A 21,991-nucleotide genomic window follows, 5' to 3' on the forward strand; every position below is an offset into this window, starting at 1 on the left:
TACTGCCCCCCCAATCCTCATAGAATATAAATAACATGGTTCTGTGTGTCATTTAGTGGAAAACGGAATGTTTTATAACTGCGTGGTAAAACCACTTGGAACGTTAAATAACAACATTATTATAAAGATTATTATTATTATGGCTATTAGGTATTGATTCCTAGGTAACATGTGGTGTGTCTTACTTATATTATCTAATTTTTATCCTCACCTTCAAAGGGGGGTAGAATTCTCATTTTACAGGTGGGGAATTAGCCTCAGGCAAGTGAATGAACTCACTCAAGGTCGCGCAGCATCAGCTGTGCCTGGCCCTGAAGGTCATGCTTTTTCTATTCTGAACTGAACTAGCTGCCGCTTTAGCTGGAGTAAACGGGCAAGTAAGGGCTTTATAGTAAAGACTGACTTATAATTGTTCAGTTTTCTTTTCCAGGAAAAGAGATTAGTATTGAAAGGCTAGGAAGGATAAAGGGTGGGTGACCTTAGCTCTTTGGGCAAATGCTTAAGAACTGCAGGTGTTGGTAGAATTTCCTTAGTCTTTACAACTTTTGAGGGACATGAAAATTTTGATTACAGTTTTAAATCAAAGGAGAACGGTCTAAGTGATTAGAATTTTTACTTTCAGTCACAAAACTCTCTATTATAATAATACGCTGTGACCAGAATAGCAGTTCAGATTTCCCCTTCTGTTACGGAGCCCATTAGACTCACTTTCTGTAAATAAGCCACAGGTTAGGAGCCCCAGGAGCTGGGTGGACTTCTTATTAGAGAAGACCGTTTTTGCTATGGATGTAAAGAGTTGCCTATATCGTGTTTGTTTTCAAAGGAATCTGAAAACTCAAGGATTACTAGTGCTACAGTCCTGACTGATGTTCTTCTCCCCCTTGCTCCCCCTTGCTCCTCACAGATACTTCTTGTGCCTTCAGCTCCGGCAGGACATTGCCTCTGGCCGCCTGCCTTGCTCTTTTGTGACGCACGCCCTCCTGGGATCTTATACTCTGCAGGCTGAGCTTGGGGACTATGATCCAGAAGAACATGGCAATAGTGACCTCAGTGACTTCCAGTTCGCCCCCACACAGACCAAGGAGCTGGAAGAGAAGGTGGCAGAGCTGCATAAAACCCACAGGTGTGGTGACTGGCTTCCCGGAGAGAGAACAGCCGTGGGAGATTTAACCAGCTTCCCTTCTAACGCTTGCTAGACGTTTGAGCATAGTTTACGGGATTATCCAGCTTTTCCTTCTGGAACCTCACTTAGTACTAATCCAGACAACCTGTAGCCCTTGCGATATCCTTTCATTGTGTTCATGACTCTCCTATGAAGAACAGTGCTCATGATCCCCAGTGTTTTCATTTATTGGAAGAAGTTACTTCTCCCTAGGACATCTCCTTCTGCCTCCTCCCAAACCTGTCCCCTAACACACACACACACACACACACACACACACACACACACGTCCTTGTTTGGCATTTACTATGTATTCTGCCTTTTGTTTTTATTATCCTATTTGCTAAAGCTGGAGAGATAGTGAGGCTTCAGGGTTTGGATCAGAAATGTGGGTGGTGATGGACCTGGGAGCAGTAACTAAAATACACAGGGGTTTTCTCTATCCACAAAAGATGACCTTTGCTTTAGCAGCTAGGCTTTACTTACTTAATACCATAGTAAATATACCATATTACATTTCAAGAACTTTTATATCTTTGTGAAAATAAATGTGTTTTTTAGCACAAGTTTAAAAAACTTTCACTACAAAATCATAGTTTGTCCCATATTGCAGGGTTGAAATTATGTAAAAATTTGACAAAAATGTTTGGAGAGGAACTTTCAGAGATTAGAAATTTTTAAACAGACCTCATTCATTGACTTTTCTGTAAAAAAAAAAAAGGCAGTATTTCTTATTAATTTTATTCCAATTCTACTCAATAGGTATTTACTGTATAATTCGAATTTGAAATAGCAGGTCCTGAAATGTCACAGTGAATATGGAGTCCTGCTCTGTGGGAGCCGAAAATTTGTGAAGTTGTGACTAGAGACGGGGATGGAAATAATTTTAATATGGGCAGGATGTGATCTGTGTTAACTACCGTAGGTGTAAAATCAAATACAAGTACTTGTGGTCTGTATTATGATCAGTCCTGGTGAAATAAAATGAAGGAGTAGGAAGCAAGAATTTGCCTTTTTCAGAAAGATGAGATCACTTTTTTATTCTCAGGTAATTTATGTTACACCCATTTCCCCAGTGGGGAGAAACCTGAAAATAATTTTCTAAGATAATCTAAATCTCTACCCTTACCCTTTTTATCTTATGAGGAAGAATGCCTGAGGTTCAGAGGTAAGCCTTCTCACCCATTTTCTGCTTGTCTGCAGATTTTGCGGGTTACCGTCTCCAGCCTGGATGCTCTGAGCTCATAAGCTCCTTTCCCATTTTGGCCAAGTTTGCCTTGCACCTGCCAATAAGATAATATTGTTTCTTTTGATTCTCAGGGGCTTATCTCCAGCACAAGCTGATTCTCAGTTCTTAGAAAATGCAAAGAGGCTCTCCATGTATGGTGTTGACCTACATCATGCCAAGGTACTGTCCGTGTCCTGGGAAGTGGCATCGTTTCCCAACTGTTGACAGAAGTTCTGAGAGGACTCCAGTTTCAGAGTGGCCTAGCTCACTTTTAGGAAAAGGCTATTCGCCCTCACCCAAGGGTGTCTGTAATATTTCTTCTGTGACTAATGGTGGGGTTTATGCTTGTGGGAAGGACCATTGATTCTCGCCCTACTTCTTTTCTCAGTCTTTTCAATTAATACCCTTTCATACGTACTTATTGTAAGACTCCCCTTGTCAGCCATCTTTACCCCTTGTCCTGGCTTATTCTGCATCCCAGCTTTTGCTGTGTCAATTGCTGCCTCTCTCCCAGCCCCCTCTCCCACCTCGGTCGTGGGAGAAAAGAGCAGTTCCTAGCAACCATGAAAGGGCAAAAGCAGTATGGATGTAACCATTTTTGAAAAAAACTTGGGCTTGTGAATGAGCCTGAGGGTCGGGCTCTTCTCCGCAGGTCTGTTTTAGTACTTCTTGTAAGATGGAGGAGACTGGCCCAGGCTCCAGGGGATGCAGCACCTGCAGCCTAATTTGAGAGGTGGGAAGAGGATGGAATGATGGGCTAGGTGATAGGAGAAAGGGATTGAGTTGGGAAGATGCCACTAATAAGCATCACGTGCTTCATGACCCTAGTCTGGATGATCATAGAGCTCGGAGAGCCCAGGAGGAAAGCAGGAGGTAAGGTGAAAGATGAATTTGGTTTTGAAAAATGTGCTTTAAAAGAGCCTGCCAATCCCTACATGTAGCCTAGGAATCTCTGACTGTGTGATTGGAGAAATCTCTTGGAAAGCCTCCCACCCAAAGATCTCTTCCCTCCCTAGGCCTCAGATTAATCATTCCTGCTCTTGTGTTGATAGTACTTCATGTTTGCAAAGCACTTTTTTTCTCCAGTGGCTTCCTTTATTCTTTAACTGTTTTTCCTGGTTATAAAAGTAAATAGGTGTACATTACAGAAAATAGAAGCAAGCAAGGGAAAAAAAAAAAACAACACTGAAATGTCTTTATGCAGAAATAAACACTATTGCTATTTTGAAACATTTTCTTGTTTTCTTTAAAAAAAAAACAAAAAACCATCTCTGAGCACTTGAACTCTGAGGCATTTTTTCAGTAGGATCATACTACAGGTATCATTTTGTGAGGGGTTTGTTTTTTCTTGGTTGATGGTTTTTTGCTTGCTCTGTTAAAAGATTTTTCCATGTCAATAGTCTCTGGCATCATCATTTTTAACTGCTAGGTGCTAGATGCCTTTAATTCTTAAAAGTCCTTCCACTTACACCACCTCATTTGAGATTTGAGTGTTTTCTTAATTTTACAACTGCATAAGACAGAGTGCAGAGAACGACTTGCTTAAGCCGCATATTGTTAAGCATTCCCATATTTGCCTGATACCTTCTGAGAAATTGTAGGAGGTGAAATGGGGCTTCCTACCACTTGTGTGTTTTCCAGCTCCTTTCTCTCTGTGATGGAGACAGGCGGGGTCAGCCAAGAGACCCAGACAGGGGAGGCAGGAGAGAACAGGTTTGGGACCAAAAAGCCCATGCGTCTCTCCTCTTCTTAAACCCCATTACTCTGGCCACATGTAAATTTTTTAATTTGTTGATCACTAGTTAAAAACCAATTCTTAGATGGCAATACTTGGCAAGGTTTCACGATTCTTGTTTTTTAAGGTGTACCTTAGAAAAGCAAAAAAAAAAAGTTGTGGGCTCTGTTTCAGTATAATTTCCATTCTTGCTGTGGGGTTAGGACAGATTGCTTTTTTAACAAGTTCAGAGTAACATTCATTTATTCATTCTCTTTGTCATCTGATAGACTCATAATATTTGATGAGGAAGATACTTGTAGCTTGTTGAGAAGAAAGTCTGTAGCAATTTAAAAGAACTTTGGGTGGAGTTTGAAGTTTGTGCCTTCATACATCTTTCATTGTCTTGATTATATTTAAATAAAAAAATTATTTTTATTAAAAGTTCTTAATGGCACATTCCCATTAGGACAGGCCGAAGAGTGTTGAATGGAAGGACTCTTGACACACAGGTACAGGGAAACCATGAGCCTGGGACACCTCTGGGCTCATACCAGCAGCCCTCCCAATTCCTCCGAAGGGGTGAGGGTGGAGAGTGGTTGCCAGAACCCAGAAGGAGAGATCTGTGTGTGGGGAGGACGGTCTTCAGAGGAGCTGCAGTTCTCACAGGGACACATCCCTGACCTCCCTTCTCTCTCTCCTCTCTCCCATCTGTGAGAACTTTCCATGGGCTGAGCCCATTCCGAGGTCAGAGGGCCTGGGATCCTGCTGATATGCATAGGTGGCAGCTCCCTGAGGTGTTCCTTTTTTATTAGTTTATTTTTCTGACTTGGTTGCTGAGTGATTGGCAGAAGTCAAATATGGAGGACTAAGGCATGCTTTTTTCCCTTTCGCTTGTTACTCTTTATCTGTAATTCGTATTCACACAAATACTGATAATTCTGAAGCAGTACATGGAACAACGGAAAATGAACCGATTTACTTGGTTCCAGATTGTGTTTATTCCTAAGTCCGATAAAATAGCTTCAGTGTCCTGTCTGAAGATTGCTTCAGACTAGAGATGACTTTGTTCAATGTTTCAAGTCAGTGTTGCCTCCTTACTTGTGGTGAGAACATGCTGTCTTGGGCAGTCTTCCGGCCTCCTCCCTGTGGCCATGGCCAGTGATGTTTTTGGCAAACACATCATTTGTGACTGGTGCCAAGTTGCTTGGGCACCTGTGCCTGATCCATCCCAGCTTTTTTCTCTGTTCCTAGAGAGAATTGGGGCTGCCAGATATGGGTGAATAAAGCACCTTATAGATGAGATTTTTAAACCTGCTTGGATTGTCCAATGTTAATTTTATGTGTAAATATGTATTATTCAGGTATGGCAGCAGCGAAAGCAATTGGCATGCGTTACTTAGTACTGTCCTTTTATTTTTAAAAGAGTAATCTGATTTGTATTAGATGATTCAGTAACAAGGCTGCTGAAATGTTACACTTCCACTGAATTTGAGACTTAGGTTAAATGTGGTGTGTGTTTCAGCAGGCTCAGTAAGAATTTCTGCCATGTTGGAAATGATTTCTGAAAATGTGGATCTCTCTGAATAATAATCTTCAATTTTACATATCTTGAATGAGATCCAGTTCTTCCCTTAAAAGTTAGACAACGACCTGTGTATTTTGAGTGTCATGCTATTGTGTCCTCAATATTACTTGCAATGTGAGGAGACACTATTTCACTTTTATCTGTAAATTTATTTGATTTTTAAAAATCGTTCAGGCTTGTGATTATTCTAGATTGTCATCTATTCCAAGTTAAAATGCTGGGAGCGAAAACCATTTGAATAAATTCAAGATTAGTCTGCAGTCCGTTGAAATATGCCAGCCAAAGCAATGCTATAATGCAGACTGGAGGTCAGCCCTCTGACTTATTGAGGAGTGGCTCGGAAGAATTCAGAGATTTCAGCAGTCGGCCTCCAAGAGAAATTTTCTGTGAGGGATTGATATTTTGCTGAATAGAGGCATAAATTTAACAGCTCTTAGCTAGCATAGTCCATCTGAAATAAATTTGCCTGAAGTAAAATGGCTGACCGCACCTGAGGGTGGGCTGACAGACTGTCCCCAAGGGCTGGAATAGCCTCCAGGAAAACCCCGTCTCTTCAGAATGTCTACATTGAGTTCTGTTTCCCTTCTTTCCCATCAGCTCTTGCGGGCAGGCTTGGGAACATAAAAGTTACGCCTTTTGGAGAATATTGTATCCTGTGGACAGGTGACTACACCTCTTTGACAAATCAGATTTGATCCTGGAAGATAATAGATTTAAGATGTTCTGTGTCCACTTGTGTACTGTCACTGAGATTTAAATACCAACCTGTAAAGTTGGTGTTCCTGGTCATGGTTTAAGGAGAGGGTGGGATAATGAGCTTCCTGACTTATGTAACTTTGACAGCTCTAACCATGGTCAAATGGCTTATGCTTGGCAGGACTCGGAAGGCGTGGACATCAAGCTGGGTGTGTGCGCTAATGGGCTCCTCATTTACAAAGACAGACTGAGAATCAATCGTTTTGCTTGGCCGAAAATCTTGAAAATTTCCTATAAGCGCAGTAACTTCTACATTAAAGTTAGGCCAGCAGAGGTAAGCAATGTCACGTGCGCCTGGGCATATCTGAACAGCTTTGATCAGTGTTCTTCTTTATGGCCGTGCGCTAACTGAATTTTTCCCAGTGAATTTTAATAAAATGAACTATTCTGTATTCTTTCGTGGCAAAAAAGGTCAGAGTTCTTAATGATAAACCTGCATGAAATTCCATGTTGCTAAAAAATAAATAAATAAATAAGCAAGAGCCACCCATACCCTTCAGCAAAAAGGAAAGGTAGTAAGTGCCTGCCACATAGTTGGGGAGCCATTATTTTGTTGTTGTCGAAACAGCTAAGTGATAGAGATCAATAGGAAGGTGGTAGAATGAGTTGTAGTGGACATGGGTTAGAGTCCGTAGTTGTACTTGCTTTTCATAGAAACTAGTATTGCAGTCTACGAAAAATTCATTTTGTGTAATTACACTGGGTATACGAATGTCTCCCTTTTTTGAGAATAATTAACTTCTTACAGAAACATCTGAATCCATGTTTTTCAGTAGCTTCTAATCAACTTCTAAGGAAATACGCTGATTTAGTTTATTGATTTATTCTAGCTCGAACAATTTGAGAGCACCATTGGATTCAAACTGCTAAACCATCGGGCAGCAAAAAGGCTATGGAAAGTGTGCGTGGAACATCATACTTTCTACAGGTATTTTTTTTTTTAAGATTTTATTTATCTATTTATTTGAGAGAAAGAGAGAGAGACAGAGAAACAGCATGAGAGGGGAGAGGGTCAGAGGGAGAAGCAGGCTCCCCGCTGAGCCGGGAGCCCGATGTGGGACTCGATCCCAGGACTCTGGGATCATGACCTGAGCCGAAGGCTTAACCAACTGAGCCACCCAGGCGCCCTCTACAGGTAATTTTAATGCAACAGCTTAAAATTCATTAGAACAGCTATTGGTTACCTGTGCGTATTAAGAGGTGGTCATGGAGAGGACAGGTGCCGCCACGCCCTATTTCACGGTTTTTGCTCTCCTCCCTGCCAGATCTCCTTGGCCGTGCCTTGTCCTCACTCAGAGCCGATCTGTGTCTACAGCGGTCCCAAACTCCACTGACTACAGCTACCTTTCCTACTGTCACCACACTCTTCAAACCTGGCTGTCATTCCTCTTGCCACCATCATTCATCACAGGCTTCATTTCGTTGTTCTTACCAGTTCCCTCCTGTTTAACTTCTTTGCCCAACCAGCCCAAACCCTGCGGGTCTGTCCTTCGCTGCTCTGTCAGGATGATCCAACCATGTGCCCTTTGTGCACATCAGCCTGCCAGGCTGCTGGTCCTGGGTCAGTCCCGTGTCTCGACCTCACCACTTCTGCGTCTGTGCTTGCAGACGCTGCCTTCAGCAGCAGCTCTCCTGGTATACACACTCATTCCTCGTAAGAGCAAATCGCACAACTCTGGATTAGTGCTGTTACAGATACGTTATTTCCCATATCGGCTGGATCCTCAGAGCTACCAGGCAGTCAGACCTTTTACTACCTTTCCCATTACAATACTCATGATCTTCCTGAGCCCCTAGGAACCTGGCCTCTCTGCTCAGATGCCCCTTTTGCGTGGGTCACGGATTCTAAAAGCTGTGGTCATGAGCATTCTTGGTTTCACATACCCTCTGTTTTCCTTCTTTTGCCCATAATTATGTAGCATTCCCCCCTCTTTCTGTTCATTCTTTCCCTCTATCCTGTCTCAAGGAAAATACAGTCATTCCCTATGGAGTTTTGATCCTTCATTTTATGCCTCACATAGGATCATGCTTTGTACATTATGTACTCTCCAGTGAGTGCCTTTGCCTTCTTTGGCCAATAAACATGTCCATGTCTTACTCCTGTAAAAATCAAAATAGACAAATAAGAAAACCAGAAGATCTCCTTAGACCCTCTAGCTATATTCAGCTTGGGTCCCATCTCCTTTTATCCTCGTCTTCAAGGGCATATTTCTACATTACTCTTCTTACCTGGTCATTTTCCCTATTTCTTCAGTTCATATTACTGTGGCCTATATAGCTAAGTGTCTGGATCCTCCATCTTGAAGCTTTTTGCTTTGGACTCTTGCTTGCTACTCCTGTCCCACCACACACTGGGTGTGTGACTGTGGGTAAATTACCTTTCTGAGTCTCACTTTCGTCATTCGTGCGGTGGTAATAATAATACCTACCTTATAGGGTTGCTTTGAAAAGTAAGTGAGAAAACACACAAAACAAATGTATCACTATTTCTGGTATATAATAATGTTTCTCATCACCATCAGTATCATCATCATTCTTAGTCTGGTACCTCAGTATGCTATTTTTAAGGTGAATTATTAGCTGGTACAGGTGACTCTTTCAAGTTAAATTGACACATAATCTGTTTTCAAGGCTGCTCTAATATACTCATTTTAGAGAAATGTAACTCCTAAAATATACTTGAATCCATCTGACATAGTTACACTGAGCATATAAATCTTTGGAAAGTTTGTAATTTCTCTTGGAAGCCATGACAGATTTCTCGAGACAACGTGAGCCTGCCTCGAATAAAGCTAGTAGATAACATTTATGAGTTAAATGACACAGATCAAGGCAGGACAGATAGCAGGCTTTCCTGTCAGGTAATGATAATAGAAACAATAATTATTTTAGAAATGACAGGTGCTACATTTGTTGAGCGTATATTGTTGTCAGAAACATAACCCCTTGCTTTACCTTGCACTGTCTCATTTATTGCTCACCCCCACTGAGCAAGTGGCTCAGAGCTGGATGCCCATAGAGGGCACAGGGGCCAGGCGCCTGCGCAGAGCTGGGGACCTGGCCCTGTGATTCCAAAGCCCACACTGGTCGCCTCTGTGTGGTCCTTCCTCTGGGATTCTTCTAGCAAGTGTTCCTGAAATGTCTGTTAGCCCTTCAAAGCCTTAGGTTGCTCCATTTTTGCTGACGTGCCACGACTCCAATTTAAAAGTAGACCAGTTTGCTTCTGCAGACTTTTGAGATAATGGTTAACAAAAGGATTTTTAGATCTTTAAACCTTGTATAGCTTTTCTCACAAATGGTAGGAAGCAGTGTATCTAAAGCAGGGCATTCATAATTCATCTGCAGAGTGCTTTGAATCAAATCTGGATTTTGTTCTGTTTTTATCACAAAAGATGCAAAGGATTTCTTCAGAAAATTAAAATGGCTTTCAGATTGAAGCCATTAAAGACGCAGATCTTTCTATTGATTGATAGCCACTCAGCCAGACTAATATTAGTGGAACAAGAACATAATAATAAAGCTGTTATTCTTCTTTGAGTGTTTGATAGGGCCTATCACCCTTCTAAGTGCTGTACATGGATCAATTCTTTTAATCTTTACAACATCATTGTAATCTTCACTTTACGCTTGGAAAAACTGCGAACAGAGAACTTAAGAGACGTGCCCGTGGTTTTATAGACAGTCACGGGTGGAGATGGAGTTCAGAGCCAGGCCCTGCGGCTCACGGCCCGCTGCATACCTGCTGTGCTATACTCCCTGACTGTATTCACAGCGGGTGTGCTTCGGTGGTGGTGGGGTGGTGGTGGCAGCCTATCAACAAGATTCACACGAGGTTCCCGTAGGTTGGCATTAAACGGTCATTTAAACTTGGCATTGTAGATCCAGAGTAATTCCAAGTGAATTAGTCTCATCTGCTGCTTCATAGCTTTATTGTTAAATGTCTGACTTTAGTAACTGAAATGTGGGTTTTTCTTAAAACGTTCCTTTACTTTCCATAGGTAAAAACATTAATATTAATTTTATAAAAATCCTCCCATTATAAATCCTTACTGTGCTTCTTAAGCAGTAAAATATGTAAAAGTTGATTTCTTTTGTGCTGGTCCTTAGATCATCTTGCTCAGAACCGTTAAAACTCTAGAATGATTAGGTCCTTATTTATAGCTTTTAAATGCCCAAAAGTGAAATGATTGAGGTCTTGTAGTGACTTTGATGTTGTTTTTATGACGGTAGGGTCTCGGTTGGTAAATAAAAGTAATGTCAAGACGAAATAATTGTTCAGTGATCTTGAAACATTTTGCTGCTTAGCCTACATTTTTGTAGGAAATTTATTTGCATTACCATTGACTTAAGCCGCCAAAAATATTCTTTTAGAAAAAACTAATAAATGTCTGTGTTCAGTCCATTTTTGTTTTAGTATTTGCTTCTATTTAATTGCAACTTAACTGAGGATTTCTTCGCTGTCAGAAAATTAATCTGTAAGTTAATATTTTGTGTATGTATACACCGGTGCCACTTGGACATGGAAGTATTTTATCTCAAGTTGAAATAAAATAAAAATCCTCTAGTTAATGACTTTCCTAAACTTACATTGTGTTAGATAGATATATGCCTTTAAAATACTTGCCTTGTATTTCTTGGATTTATATTTTTAAAATATCTTTTACAAAATGCATAAGTGGATAATCTGATACGTATTTAAATGGCAACTAATCGTCTGTTACCTTATAAACAAATTAGACTAAAGAAATATGGTTGTATAGAACTCTCCTCACCTGGACTTAGATATTTAACTGGTTACATATCCCAGTCTATATAAATGAGAGCCCACTTTCATAACTGGGGGCAAAAATAAAACCAACAACTTCATTTTACAAAGGGCTTTTTCTAGCAGCGGGATTGTTTTGTTTACTAAATTAAAACTGAAAATTCAGCAGTAGTTCTCGCTGTGTATTAGAAGTTCTAGAACTTATAGCCCAACTCCCCTTCTCTAAAATCCCGGCGTAAGAGATTTCAAAAGCTATTCTTCAATGCTGTGACTATGTAATAGTGAGAAAGAGGATTCTGAAAAATGGATAGGTAGACATGTCTTTGGATTTTCTGGCTACTTAAATTCAAGTGCCCTCTAGGAAAAGGTGACCATGGGATCCTCTCTAGTGGTCCAGCCTGTATTTATTGAGCACCTGCTCAATGATAACCTATAATAATAACATATGGGACCTAGCACAGATCCGTGTGAAGTTATATAAGATAAACTAATAACCAGAAAGTCAGAAAACACTAATGGAGGTTTTCTTAATTTTGTTTAAAATTGTTTTCTGAAGACTGAAGTTTCAGTTTTCTTTTTTTGTGCGTTCAATTAATTTTGTAAAAGAAGAAGAGAGCTAAATCTTTAAAAAGATCTATCCCTTTACCTATATGTCCTTTAAGATTTTTCATAATTCCCACAATCAGGTATCCTGTTTCTAGTTTAAATTTTTTTTTTTAATTTGAGTAGGGTTTCATGAATAGGATTTGGTAACACCTGTAGGCCTAAAGGGGTGTTGTCACTGCTGGGGGTGGGGAGAGTTACTAGAACTGGAAATGAGAGCTACCAGTAAGTAAATCCTCGTGTGAAGCTGGTCATTCTAGGAGGACCTGGCCTTTGGTTGAGAGATGCAGTCAACTGAGGTGACCCTACACATGGGTGCCAGATACCCCCAACCTCACTCTTCTCTTTACTTCCCGTCTCTTATTTTTGCTTTTGAATAATTACACTTTATTGGGTCAGAAAACCTGAGATCTATCCTCTTAAACGTCATGTGTGTGACATATTGTTGACTGTAGGCGCATGTCATGCAGTAGATCTCTAGAGCTTACTCATCTTCACTGAAGCTTTATGCCCGCTGACTAATAACCCCCCATTTCCCTCTCCTGCCAGCCCCTGGTACACCATTCCAGTCCTTGAGTATGAATTTGACTGTTCTAGCTTCCTCATATAAGTGGAATCATGCACTACCTTTCTGTGTCTGGCTCGTTCCACTCAGCATGATGTCCTCAAGGTCCATCCACGTTGTCAAGTATTGCAGAATTCTTTTTCTTGTAAGGCCGAATAGCACTCTGCCCTGCGCATAGACCACATCATCTTTATCCGTTCCTCTCAGTGAATGTTTATGTTGTTTCCACATCTTAACTATTGCGAATAGTGCTGAACATAGGAGTGCTACTAATTTCTCTTCAAGATCCCGATTTCAGGGTTTTTTTTCCCCCCAGGGTTTTTTTGTTTTGTTTTGTTTTTTATAAATATCCAGAAGTGGGATTTTTTGGATCATGTGGTAATTCTGTGTTTAATGTTTTGAGGAACCTCCATACTGTTTTCCATGACTTCTGCATCATTGTGCATTCCCACCAATGGTGTGCAAGAGTCCCAATTTCTCTGCATCCTTGCCAATGCTTGTTGTCTTTAGTTTAATATTTTTGGGGGATGGGGTAGTTTCTTTTGGGGTCACCAATGCGTATTTTCCCTTTGAGGTATTCTTTAGAAATACGTCTTTTTTCCTCTGGTTGATTTTCCATTAACTATAGAGTATACTTCATGAATAGATGATAAAGATACATGTGATTTAGCTAACTTGTTTTTCAAGAATGAGTATTTCTTACCTTTTTTTTTTTTTTTTTTTTTTGAAGGGAGGCAAGAGAGATAGAGGGTTAGGAAGGGGAGAAGGAGAGAGAATCTTAAGCAGACTGCACACTCAGCGTAGAGCCTGATGTGGGGTTCGACCTCACAACCCTGAAATCACGACCTGAGCTAAAATCAAGAGTCGGACACTTGACTGAGCCACTCAAGTGCCCCAAGAATGAATATTTCTTTATTATTGCAGTGATGAGCCTGCCAGTGACCCTTTCTTTTCTATAGATCATTGCTTTCTTACAGAGCATTCTTAGATCCTCTTTAACTGGTTGCTAGGTAGGGAAACCTTGTCATAGTTAATGAGAGAGAGAGAGAGAGAGAAAGAGGAGAGAAAGGTAAATGACCACATTTCTCACCATGCCTCTCTTATTTATTATGATCAGGATGCTGAGAAAGTTAATCTTTCTGTGCCTTAGTTTCCTCAACTGTTTGAGAAAAATAATTCAGAGCACAAATAAGAGTTCTGTTATGGCCTAAATTTCTAGTATTCCAGAATTCTAATTTAAGAATATATAGCTTTTCCCAAAGTACAGTTTGAGGCACTGGCCATCATAAGAGTAGATTTTCTCAGCAGCATCTTCTGTGTCTCCTTTGAAAATCTTTTGCAGATAATGGAAGTTTTCAAGAAAGTCGTCTGCTACCTTACGTGAATAGATTACCACCAAGAGAGCCAGAGAGTATTGGTTCTTCTTTCATCAGTTTAATCCCAATACATTGTTTTTCTGGGTTAATATCATTGAGAATTGATGGAGGATTGCCTCTTGTTTTATCACCAGTAGCTTTACCTCCACTAGAATCTGTTTTTGTTGCTTTTAAGCAGAAGATTTCTAAACAAACAAAAAAAGCTGAGCTGAAGGACTAAAAATACTTGAAATGGTAACGAACTCTATAAGAAATCACTCCTTGGAGAATGAAAGGAACCATTCTGATGAAGTGCATATTCTGGAATTGTCAACTAAAGCCGTCTTGTTTAATAAATGCTATACGAGCTCCAAGATTATCTTTTTTTGTTAAGACGTTTTGCCAACTCGTGATTAGACAATGGAAGTGAGACAATTCCAGTTGTATGCCAGACTAGATTGGCTTTATTTACTAAAAACATAGTTTTGCATAAGTCTGAAAGTATTTGCCATCAAGAAAGTTGGCCTTCATTTATCGTGAGCCCTGGGTGTGAGCGGTGGGGCCGTGCTGGCAGGGAGGACGTTAGTCATCTCTACCCGTCTCCCGCGTGCTGTCTCCTCATGGGAAAGCGTCACTTGACAGAGTGGAGTCCTGCATTTGGAAGTTCTTTCCCAGGAGAAATAGACATAAATATTGAGAATTACTAATGGTAATGGATTGCCACTTGGCACTTATGGCGAGGAGCAAGAATTCAGACATATGTGTTTATATAAATGATTTAAGCTAATACAAATAAATAGCATTTGATATATGCTGAGAACAGTTGCTCTTTTGCTCAGGTTGAGGGAAACCTATTATTCATGAATTCATGGCTGTGGACTTAGTCATCTTATCACTCGCCTAAAGCTCTGTATGTAGGAGGGTTTATAAATAATGTTCTTTTTCATTAGAAAGTTTAGGCAGCCTTTTGCTCTTTAAATTGAGTAATCTTAGTAAAGTGGGATATTAAAATATAAAGTTTCAACGTTTTTTTTTAAAAAAGAAAATTCATAAAGGCTCCTATTTCGGTTCTTTGTTTCTCCCACAGGCTTGTGTCTCCAGAGCAGCCACCAAAGGCCAAGTTCCTGACCTTGGGGTCCAAATTCCGCTACAGCGGCCGCACCCAAGCCCAGACCCGTCAGGCAAGCACCCTCATTGACAGGCCCGCTCCACACTTTGAGCGTACCTCTAGCAAACGGGTCTCCAGGAGTCTAGATGGAGGTAAACACATTTATGATGGTTTGGATGCCTTTAATCTTTCTCTAATCTGGTGGAATCAGAAAGGGTTGATATAGTTAATGAGGTCCTCAGAAACATCCTAGAGGGACAGCTATTTTTTTCTGCGTAAATGAAATGGTATTTCTTATACTCACAAGGAAAGTTTTATAGTGTTTTACAGCAGTCATTCTGAGCCTAAATTTTCTTTGTACTGTCAGTGTACGCAAATATTGAGAATTCTCGTGGATAAGAGGTTGGACAGATATACTGTTACTTATCTGACTTAATTGTGATGTATTTTATATGTCTTAATTTCTTGAACTTGTTAATTAATGGCAAAAGTGGAATTCCAAGGGTTTTGGTATGATAAGAACCTCTATTCAAAGGAACTTAAGATGTTCTAATTTTATGAGTTTAAAAACCCTTACTGAAGCTTACCAAACTTTCTAGCATATGAGAAACCATCCACAACTTCCAAAGATTAGTTGGAATGGAGTGCTTTAACAAAAGGAAAGGAAATACAGTGTAATCACTAGTTCTTCAGCCAAGACGGGGGGTGGGGGAGGTGAGATATGTATAAATTTTGTACGTTATTTTATTAGAATTGGCTACATAATTGTAGTTTTATATATTTTACATATGGAAATAAATTGATGTTCTTTCCCTTCATATATGTATATTATTTTGGGTTAATAGCAGGTTTTCTGTAAAGGAGCCAAAGTTAATTTTATATTACAATGCTTTATAAGAGACTTCATTTTACTTTCTTCCTGGAAGAAAGTAATTGATGTGGATGACTTTCTCTCAGAAGTAGTTTTCCAACATTTTTTGCTTGATTAATCTCAAAACATATACAAAAATAGTAATATTAAATTTAAAAATTTGTTTCACTATTATTGATCACTGAAAACCTTTCTTGGTTGCTCCTTATTACTGACATTTTTCTGAAATATGAACTAGAACAACTTCTAGTAGCTGAAACAGATATGCTAATAGATAAAAATGCACTCATATATATATATACACACATATATATGTACATATATATAAATAAAATTTGAGTTTTTGTGTATAGTTGATGTAACAATGCTACATCAGCTTCACGTGTACAACAGTGATTCAGCTTCTGTGTAATGCTGTGTTCCCCACACGTGAAGCGACCATCCGTCACCACACAATACTATTACAGTATCATTGACTGTATTTTCTCTTCTGTATCTCTTATCACCATGACTTCTTCATTCCGTAACTGGAAGCCTGTATCTCCCATTGCCCTTTGCCCATTTTGCCCATCCCTGGCCCCATTTTTCTCTGTGACCTTCAGTTCTCTGTGTTTATAGGTCTGATTCTAAAAATGCTCTCTCATTAATGAAAGATTGACACTTCTCAGCCTTGATCTATTTTTCCCAGAATAAATTTGGAAAACAGGTCCAGGCAGACACACAGAGATACATCCAGGGATTTGTTGGTGGGCATTTTGTATATATAGTGATTAAATCTTGATTCTGGAGAATCTCCCATTAATTTTGAGATGACAGGTATGCAAGGGGGTCATAAATTGTGGTTCAAATAAATGTCCACATTTCCAAAGGTAGTAATTTAAATTTAGTGAATTTTTAATGTACGATAGCTGTCAGTGTATCTTTCAGCTCATCAACAACTGAGCACTTTTTTCAAGTAAATGTGAAAAATGTGCCCACTCATGGAAATATTTGGCAGGCCTTGCCCCTTACCACAGAGAATTTATTTAAGTGCTGCGTAACTGCAGTCAGTGTGGTTAATGCCCTGAGACAAGTCATTCCTGTTGCTGGAGTACTGTCTGTCTCAGCCTTTGTTTCAAACTGTGAGGCTTTATAACTCTTATATTGCAAATTCTAGACTTTAGAAAGAGCAGTAAACCACTGTGTTTTGACATAGATAAAACACTGCTCAAGGAAACCCACCATCTTGTGTGAGTGGTGAGTGCAGAGGGTTATAGTAGGTCTGTATCTGATAACAAAGATTTTTACAAGTAAAAGCAACAAGCATAGCACAGTGATCCATTATTTTTCCTTTCGTGTTTTGGACACTGTAATTCATCAGATGGGCAAGTCATCAAAAGGATTATTGTGTTATTGTGAAAAATAAAGGCTTTTCGTGCCAATACATGACCAGACAGCCAGTGAACTATTTGATTAGGGATTCCAGGCTTTTTCCCTCCCAAAGCAAAGTGAGGCTATAACCTGGTACTAAACTTTATTTTCACCACCACTCCCCATCAATATACCTTTTTGTTGTTGTTGCTGTTGACGGCATGTGTTGTATTTTCTTGCCCCTGTTTAGTTTTTAAGTTAGACCAGACTAATTTAGATTCATAAATATTCCTTCCTTTAAGCTTTGACAAATGAAAATAAATCTTCCAGTGCTTGCATGCAACCTAAAAATGAATGCGATATCTAAGATGAAGCATTAAAATAAAAATCAGTCTAGAACAGCTTTTTAAAAACAGTGGGATTCCAAGATTGGAAAATCAAACCAAAAAGGACACAAGGCAGTCATTTAAGAGAACAACCAAGATGCATTTGAGAGTGGGGGAGACAGTGATTTCCTGAAAATGGAGAATATAATAAGCAGGGACCTGAGACTGGGTCATGAGAGAAGGAAGGCCCATCTGGGGAAGAACCATTTTGGTTGAGACTTGAAGGATGAGGAGGAGCTAGTCATGAGTAGAGCAGGAGATAAAGCATTCCAGGTGGCAGGAGCAGCAGGTGTGAAGGTTCCAAGATGAGGGAGAGCTTGGTACAGTCCAGGAACAGAACGAAGCCTAGTTAGAGCTTTGTAATTGATGGGAAGAGGTAGGCTGGGGGCAGGTCATGCAAGGCCTTGCAGGCCATGAGGAAGAATGTGGTTTTTATTCTAGTGCTACTGAAGTGTGTGTGTGTTGCACACGTGTGCACACTTACACAAGCATGTAAGTGCATAGTATTACCTTTTCTAAAAAAATTACTTGGTGCAATGTTGAGAATGATTGATAGGACAAGACAGGAAGCAGGCAGACTGGTTAAGAATACTCCAGGTGAGAGGAATGGGGATCTTGCCTTGGATGATTGTAGCCAGTTAGCCATTTGGCACCATAAGCTCAGGGCCTGGGGCCTACAGGCTTCTCAGGGTTCTACAAGTGCTTAAGACCTAAAAAAAGTTATTCGTTTCAAAATGCAAAACAAACAGCCTGCCCCCCTGCACACTGAAATTAATAAGTGTGTAAAGGCATGCAAAATAAATATTTTGTCAACTTCATTATATAACTTTAAATTTGGTATTCATTAACATTTTGATATCCTTATATCTAAAACCATTTCTAGGTCAGAGTTTTCCATTTTGCAATAATTTGAGTATGCGTAATGGGTGCTTAGAAATCATAATCATAAATTAAAAGAGTTACACATAGTCGTAGATTTTCCAAGGGAAAATTACTAACATCCTCTCAAAAGTTAAAAATCCTGGAAAATAATTGTACTTCATGGAAGATGTGAGTTCATTTTGTGATTTTGGTGTGGGTTTTCAAAAGTGGGAGTACTTAAGGACTGTCAAAGTCTTAAAATGGCCCGGGGTGGTAAAAATAGAGGAGGAAGAACTGGCCACATTTAGGTTCAGTTGGATTTGATGGTGTTGAGGGATGAAGGCCAGAGGCATCAAGGTTTCTGGCTTGGGTAACTGGTGTAAGTATGAGCGTGGTATGTGGTGGAAAAGGCAAGGCTGGGGAAGAAGGAAGGTTTGGTCAGGGTACGTGAAGGGTGTGGGCCAAGAGCTTTCTTGTAATACACAGATTAGAGGTGCTTGATGCCTCCGCAGTTCAATATGGTGGATCACACACATCCCTGCCCTCCAGGAGCTTGCCGCCTAGAGGCCTTTGTGTTTACTGCGCTTCTATGGGGGCATAGAACCAATGTCAGTCACCCTGTCAGTCAAGCACTTTTTATACAGGTGAAATAACCTCAGTGATTGGGGGTTTGGGGGAGAAGCTACAGAGGGACAGAGGCTCTGTCGCTGCTTCTCACTTGCATTTGTTGAAATGTGACGCCGTCTTAGGTTGATCTGCCATATGACCGAAATTTCAGCACAATATCCGTTCCTGTTCATCTGCAGGAGGCATGAAGAAAATACATGAGGGCCAGGTTTGCTGGGTCGGGAGGGTGTCTCTGTATTAGATTTACTGTAGGTCAAGTTGAGGCATTCAGAGGGGAGGTTAGAAAAATGAAAACTATTAAACAATTCTATAATGTCGACCTTGACTGTCTTGTCACAATTTTGAATGGTATTCAAATTAAAGGTTCCTTTATGGAAGAATCCTAAAGACTTATTGAAGCAAGTCATTTTAATCTCTAGATAATTATTTGTTGCAGTAAAGAGATTCAGAAATAAGTTCAAGCACTATCAAAGAGACCCTAGAGAACTCAAATATTGCTCACGTTGGGATTCTGACATTATGCCCCATGTCTGTTTCAGCTGGTCTTAGAGCTCCTCCTACTGGCCAATTCCTTGATCAGACTCAAAACCTTCAAAAATCGGATTTGAGAGCCTGGTGTAGTTTAATGGGTTAAAATTTAGAATATATTGAGAATTTGGTAAAAGTTTAAAAATGGGTTTGATGTGTTCGTATCTTCAGAGCTCAAGCAGTGTTCCTGCTAAATGTCTGCATGCTGCCTGTTTATCTTTGTAAGTTTGACCATTGAAATGTCTTGAAGTAATCCCAAGTGACCCTTCTTTCCTAGCTCCAGTTGGTGTTGTCGATCAAAGTCTTATGAAGGATTTTCCTGGTCCTGCTGGGGAGGTTTCAGCCTACGGCCCCGGAGTTGTCAGCCCTGCCATGGTACAAGATGGGGATGGCAGAAGGGAGCTCAGAAGCCCAACTAAAGCCCCACATGTGCAATTCATTGAAGGAAAGGTATGGTAAATTAGAAGAAAATGTGATTTTAAATGTGTACTTAGACTACAGGCTGTTACATTTGTTGTTTCAGAACTCAGGTATCATTTAAAATATATCAACACAGAACATACACTGACTAAAGTTGATATATGTAGGCTCCTAGTGGTTTGAACAGGGTCTCTAATCTTTCTCTCATTGTTCAAAGCAAAATATTTCCATGTAAATTATATTAATGCAAACAAGTAGTTTAGTGGCCTAAAATTTTTGACTGTCTGCAAAATCATCCTTTTTAGTTAAATCCCTATATTATAAGAGCTTTGGTGACTTGAAATTTATATTTGTTTGTTACAAGTAAATTTTAAAGTATAGCCTCTCTTGAGTTTTTAATTATGTTGACTTGAATTTTTTTTTTGTTTGAAATGAACAAAGATGGTCTTTATGAAAAATGTTATTTTTCACTAATCTCTGATGAAGAAGAAATCCTTAAGCAAAGGGTGGTTGTTTTGTGAATAGTGAATGAGAAGATGGTGTGTTGCTTATCTCCTTATTTGGGGCATACACCCCACTGAATGGAGAAGTAACTTATACTGTGTTTTCAAATTTGTCACTATTATTTTATGATAGCTTTTTACCTTGGGCAAGTAAAGTCACTTGGAGGTGGATTTGAAGAGGCTTTGAGTTCATTGGATCTCTCTTCTGTATCTGCACAAAGCACCTTTTTTATAGATAACATTGGAAGTAAACACAAGAACGAAATGAAATTCTGCTATAGATTTATAATGTTCTCTAAATTTTAACTTTTGAAAAATGTAAAGACCTGCAACATGAATTTATAAAGAACCTACTAGATGAAGGAGTTGCCAGTGGCTCAGGAATTCCTGCCCTGACAACCCGGCAGCATAGAGGAGGGCTCAGGGACCCTGCACCCCAAGGGCTCGGCCATCACGGCCTCCGAATAACCTTGTTAAATAAATCTTCTATAATGATGCTAATGAGGCCCCCAGGAGGGTGGCTGCTTACATCTGAAACATAGGAGCTCAGCTCTCAGAGTCTCCCTACCACTTTGCCTAGTTAATTTGATGCATGCAGTTATTTTTAAAAAGTTAACCTTAAATTCCAAAGGAAATTCTGCTTATCTTTAGCAAATGACTAGGTGTGCTGGTCTTTCTGCTAAAGCTTTGAATGCTTGTCAGCAGCCGGGTTTAAAAGGAAGAATGTTATTTTATAAGTTTCATTGGATCTATTTGCAACTAGTCAGAAAATTACGTGATAAAAGTAGTCCAGTTTTTCTCTTTAAAAGTGGATCATTTAATTCATGTTCTAACTGTGCTGTGTTAATAACAATCCCTACTTGCCAGGACAAGTTTTCACTAACTGCCCATTTCTTCTTCTCTTTCTCTCTTGCCTTTGTTTCTCCTTTGAATGTATCTGTTGTGCGATTTCACATTCAATCATGGGTTTGCTTCCGAGAGTAGCTTGTTTCCATGTGCCCACCTTCACCACTCATTCGCTGTGTTTCATCTCTTTCCCCAAACCTTTTGCCAGTCCCTGAAGTGGACTTGCTTTCAGACATTTCGGAGGAAGACCCCTTTGGGGAGGCTGACCAGATCACGCTAGACAGCTTAGAGCTCCCTTCCACTGGTGAGCCGTCAGAGCTGGGGGACTGCCAAGTCCCCACCCTTGATTCTCTCTCGGGTCCTGTTGCAGCCCCTCCCCAGCCTGATGGTCCTCCCACCCAGGAGAAGCCTCTAAACGAGGCTGACCACAAGGATTCTGAATTTGGGTACTTTTCCTTCCGTTTCTGCAAATGCTTCCCACCTAGCTTCCCCTCCCTTCTCGATGAAGATGGGTATCTTGCCTTCCCCAGCCTCCCCAAGGTCTGGGTCTCCTTCCTCCCCACAGACGTCCAGCACTACCTTCCTATCACCTCCCCTTCATTCCTGCCTTCCCTCATCCTCATCTTCGGACTCCTTCTCTCTGCTTCTCAGTCAGTGCCTTTTTCTCTCACCTTTGCCCTTCCTCTGGCTCTATCCCTCTGCTATCTGGAGGCTAAAGCCGCCTCCTTCAACGTTTCTTATGACTGGGACTTGAA

The 21,991-nt window shown here is 40.2% G+C and overlaps 1 protein-coding gene across 17 annotated transcripts in view; it reads left to right on the forward strand.

The window, feature by feature from the left end:
- Positions 1–21,991, forward strand: part of EPB41L2 (erythrocyte membrane protein band 4.1 like 2) — a 210,278-nt gene that overhangs the window by 148,344 nt on the left and 39,943 nt on the right. For all 17 annotated transcript variants that reach the window (XM_032407868.1, XM_032407861.1, XM_032407872.1 and 14 more), the window contains exons 7-12: positions 905–1,123; positions 2,483–2,570; positions 6,570–6,722; positions 7,279–7,376; positions 14,824–14,996; positions 19,745–19,917. In XM_032407868.1, coding sequence (XP_032263759.1) covers positions 905–1,123; positions 2,483–2,570; positions 6,570–6,722; positions 7,279–7,376; positions 14,824–14,996; positions 19,745–19,917 — 904 coding nt within the window. The remainder of the gene's footprint in view (positions 1–904; positions 1,124–2,482; positions 2,571–6,569; positions 6,723–7,278; positions 7,377–14,823; positions 14,997–19,744; positions 19,918–21,991) is intronic.

The sequence above is a fragment of the Phoca vitulina genome, unplaced genomic scaffold (assembly GCF_004348235.1).
Source record: "Phoca vitulina isolate PV1807 unplaced genomic scaffold, GSC_HSeal_1.0 scaffold9, whole genome shotgun sequence".
Taxonomy (NCBI): domain Eukaryota; kingdom Metazoa; phylum Chordata; class Mammalia; order Carnivora; family Phocidae; genus Phoca; species Phoca vitulina.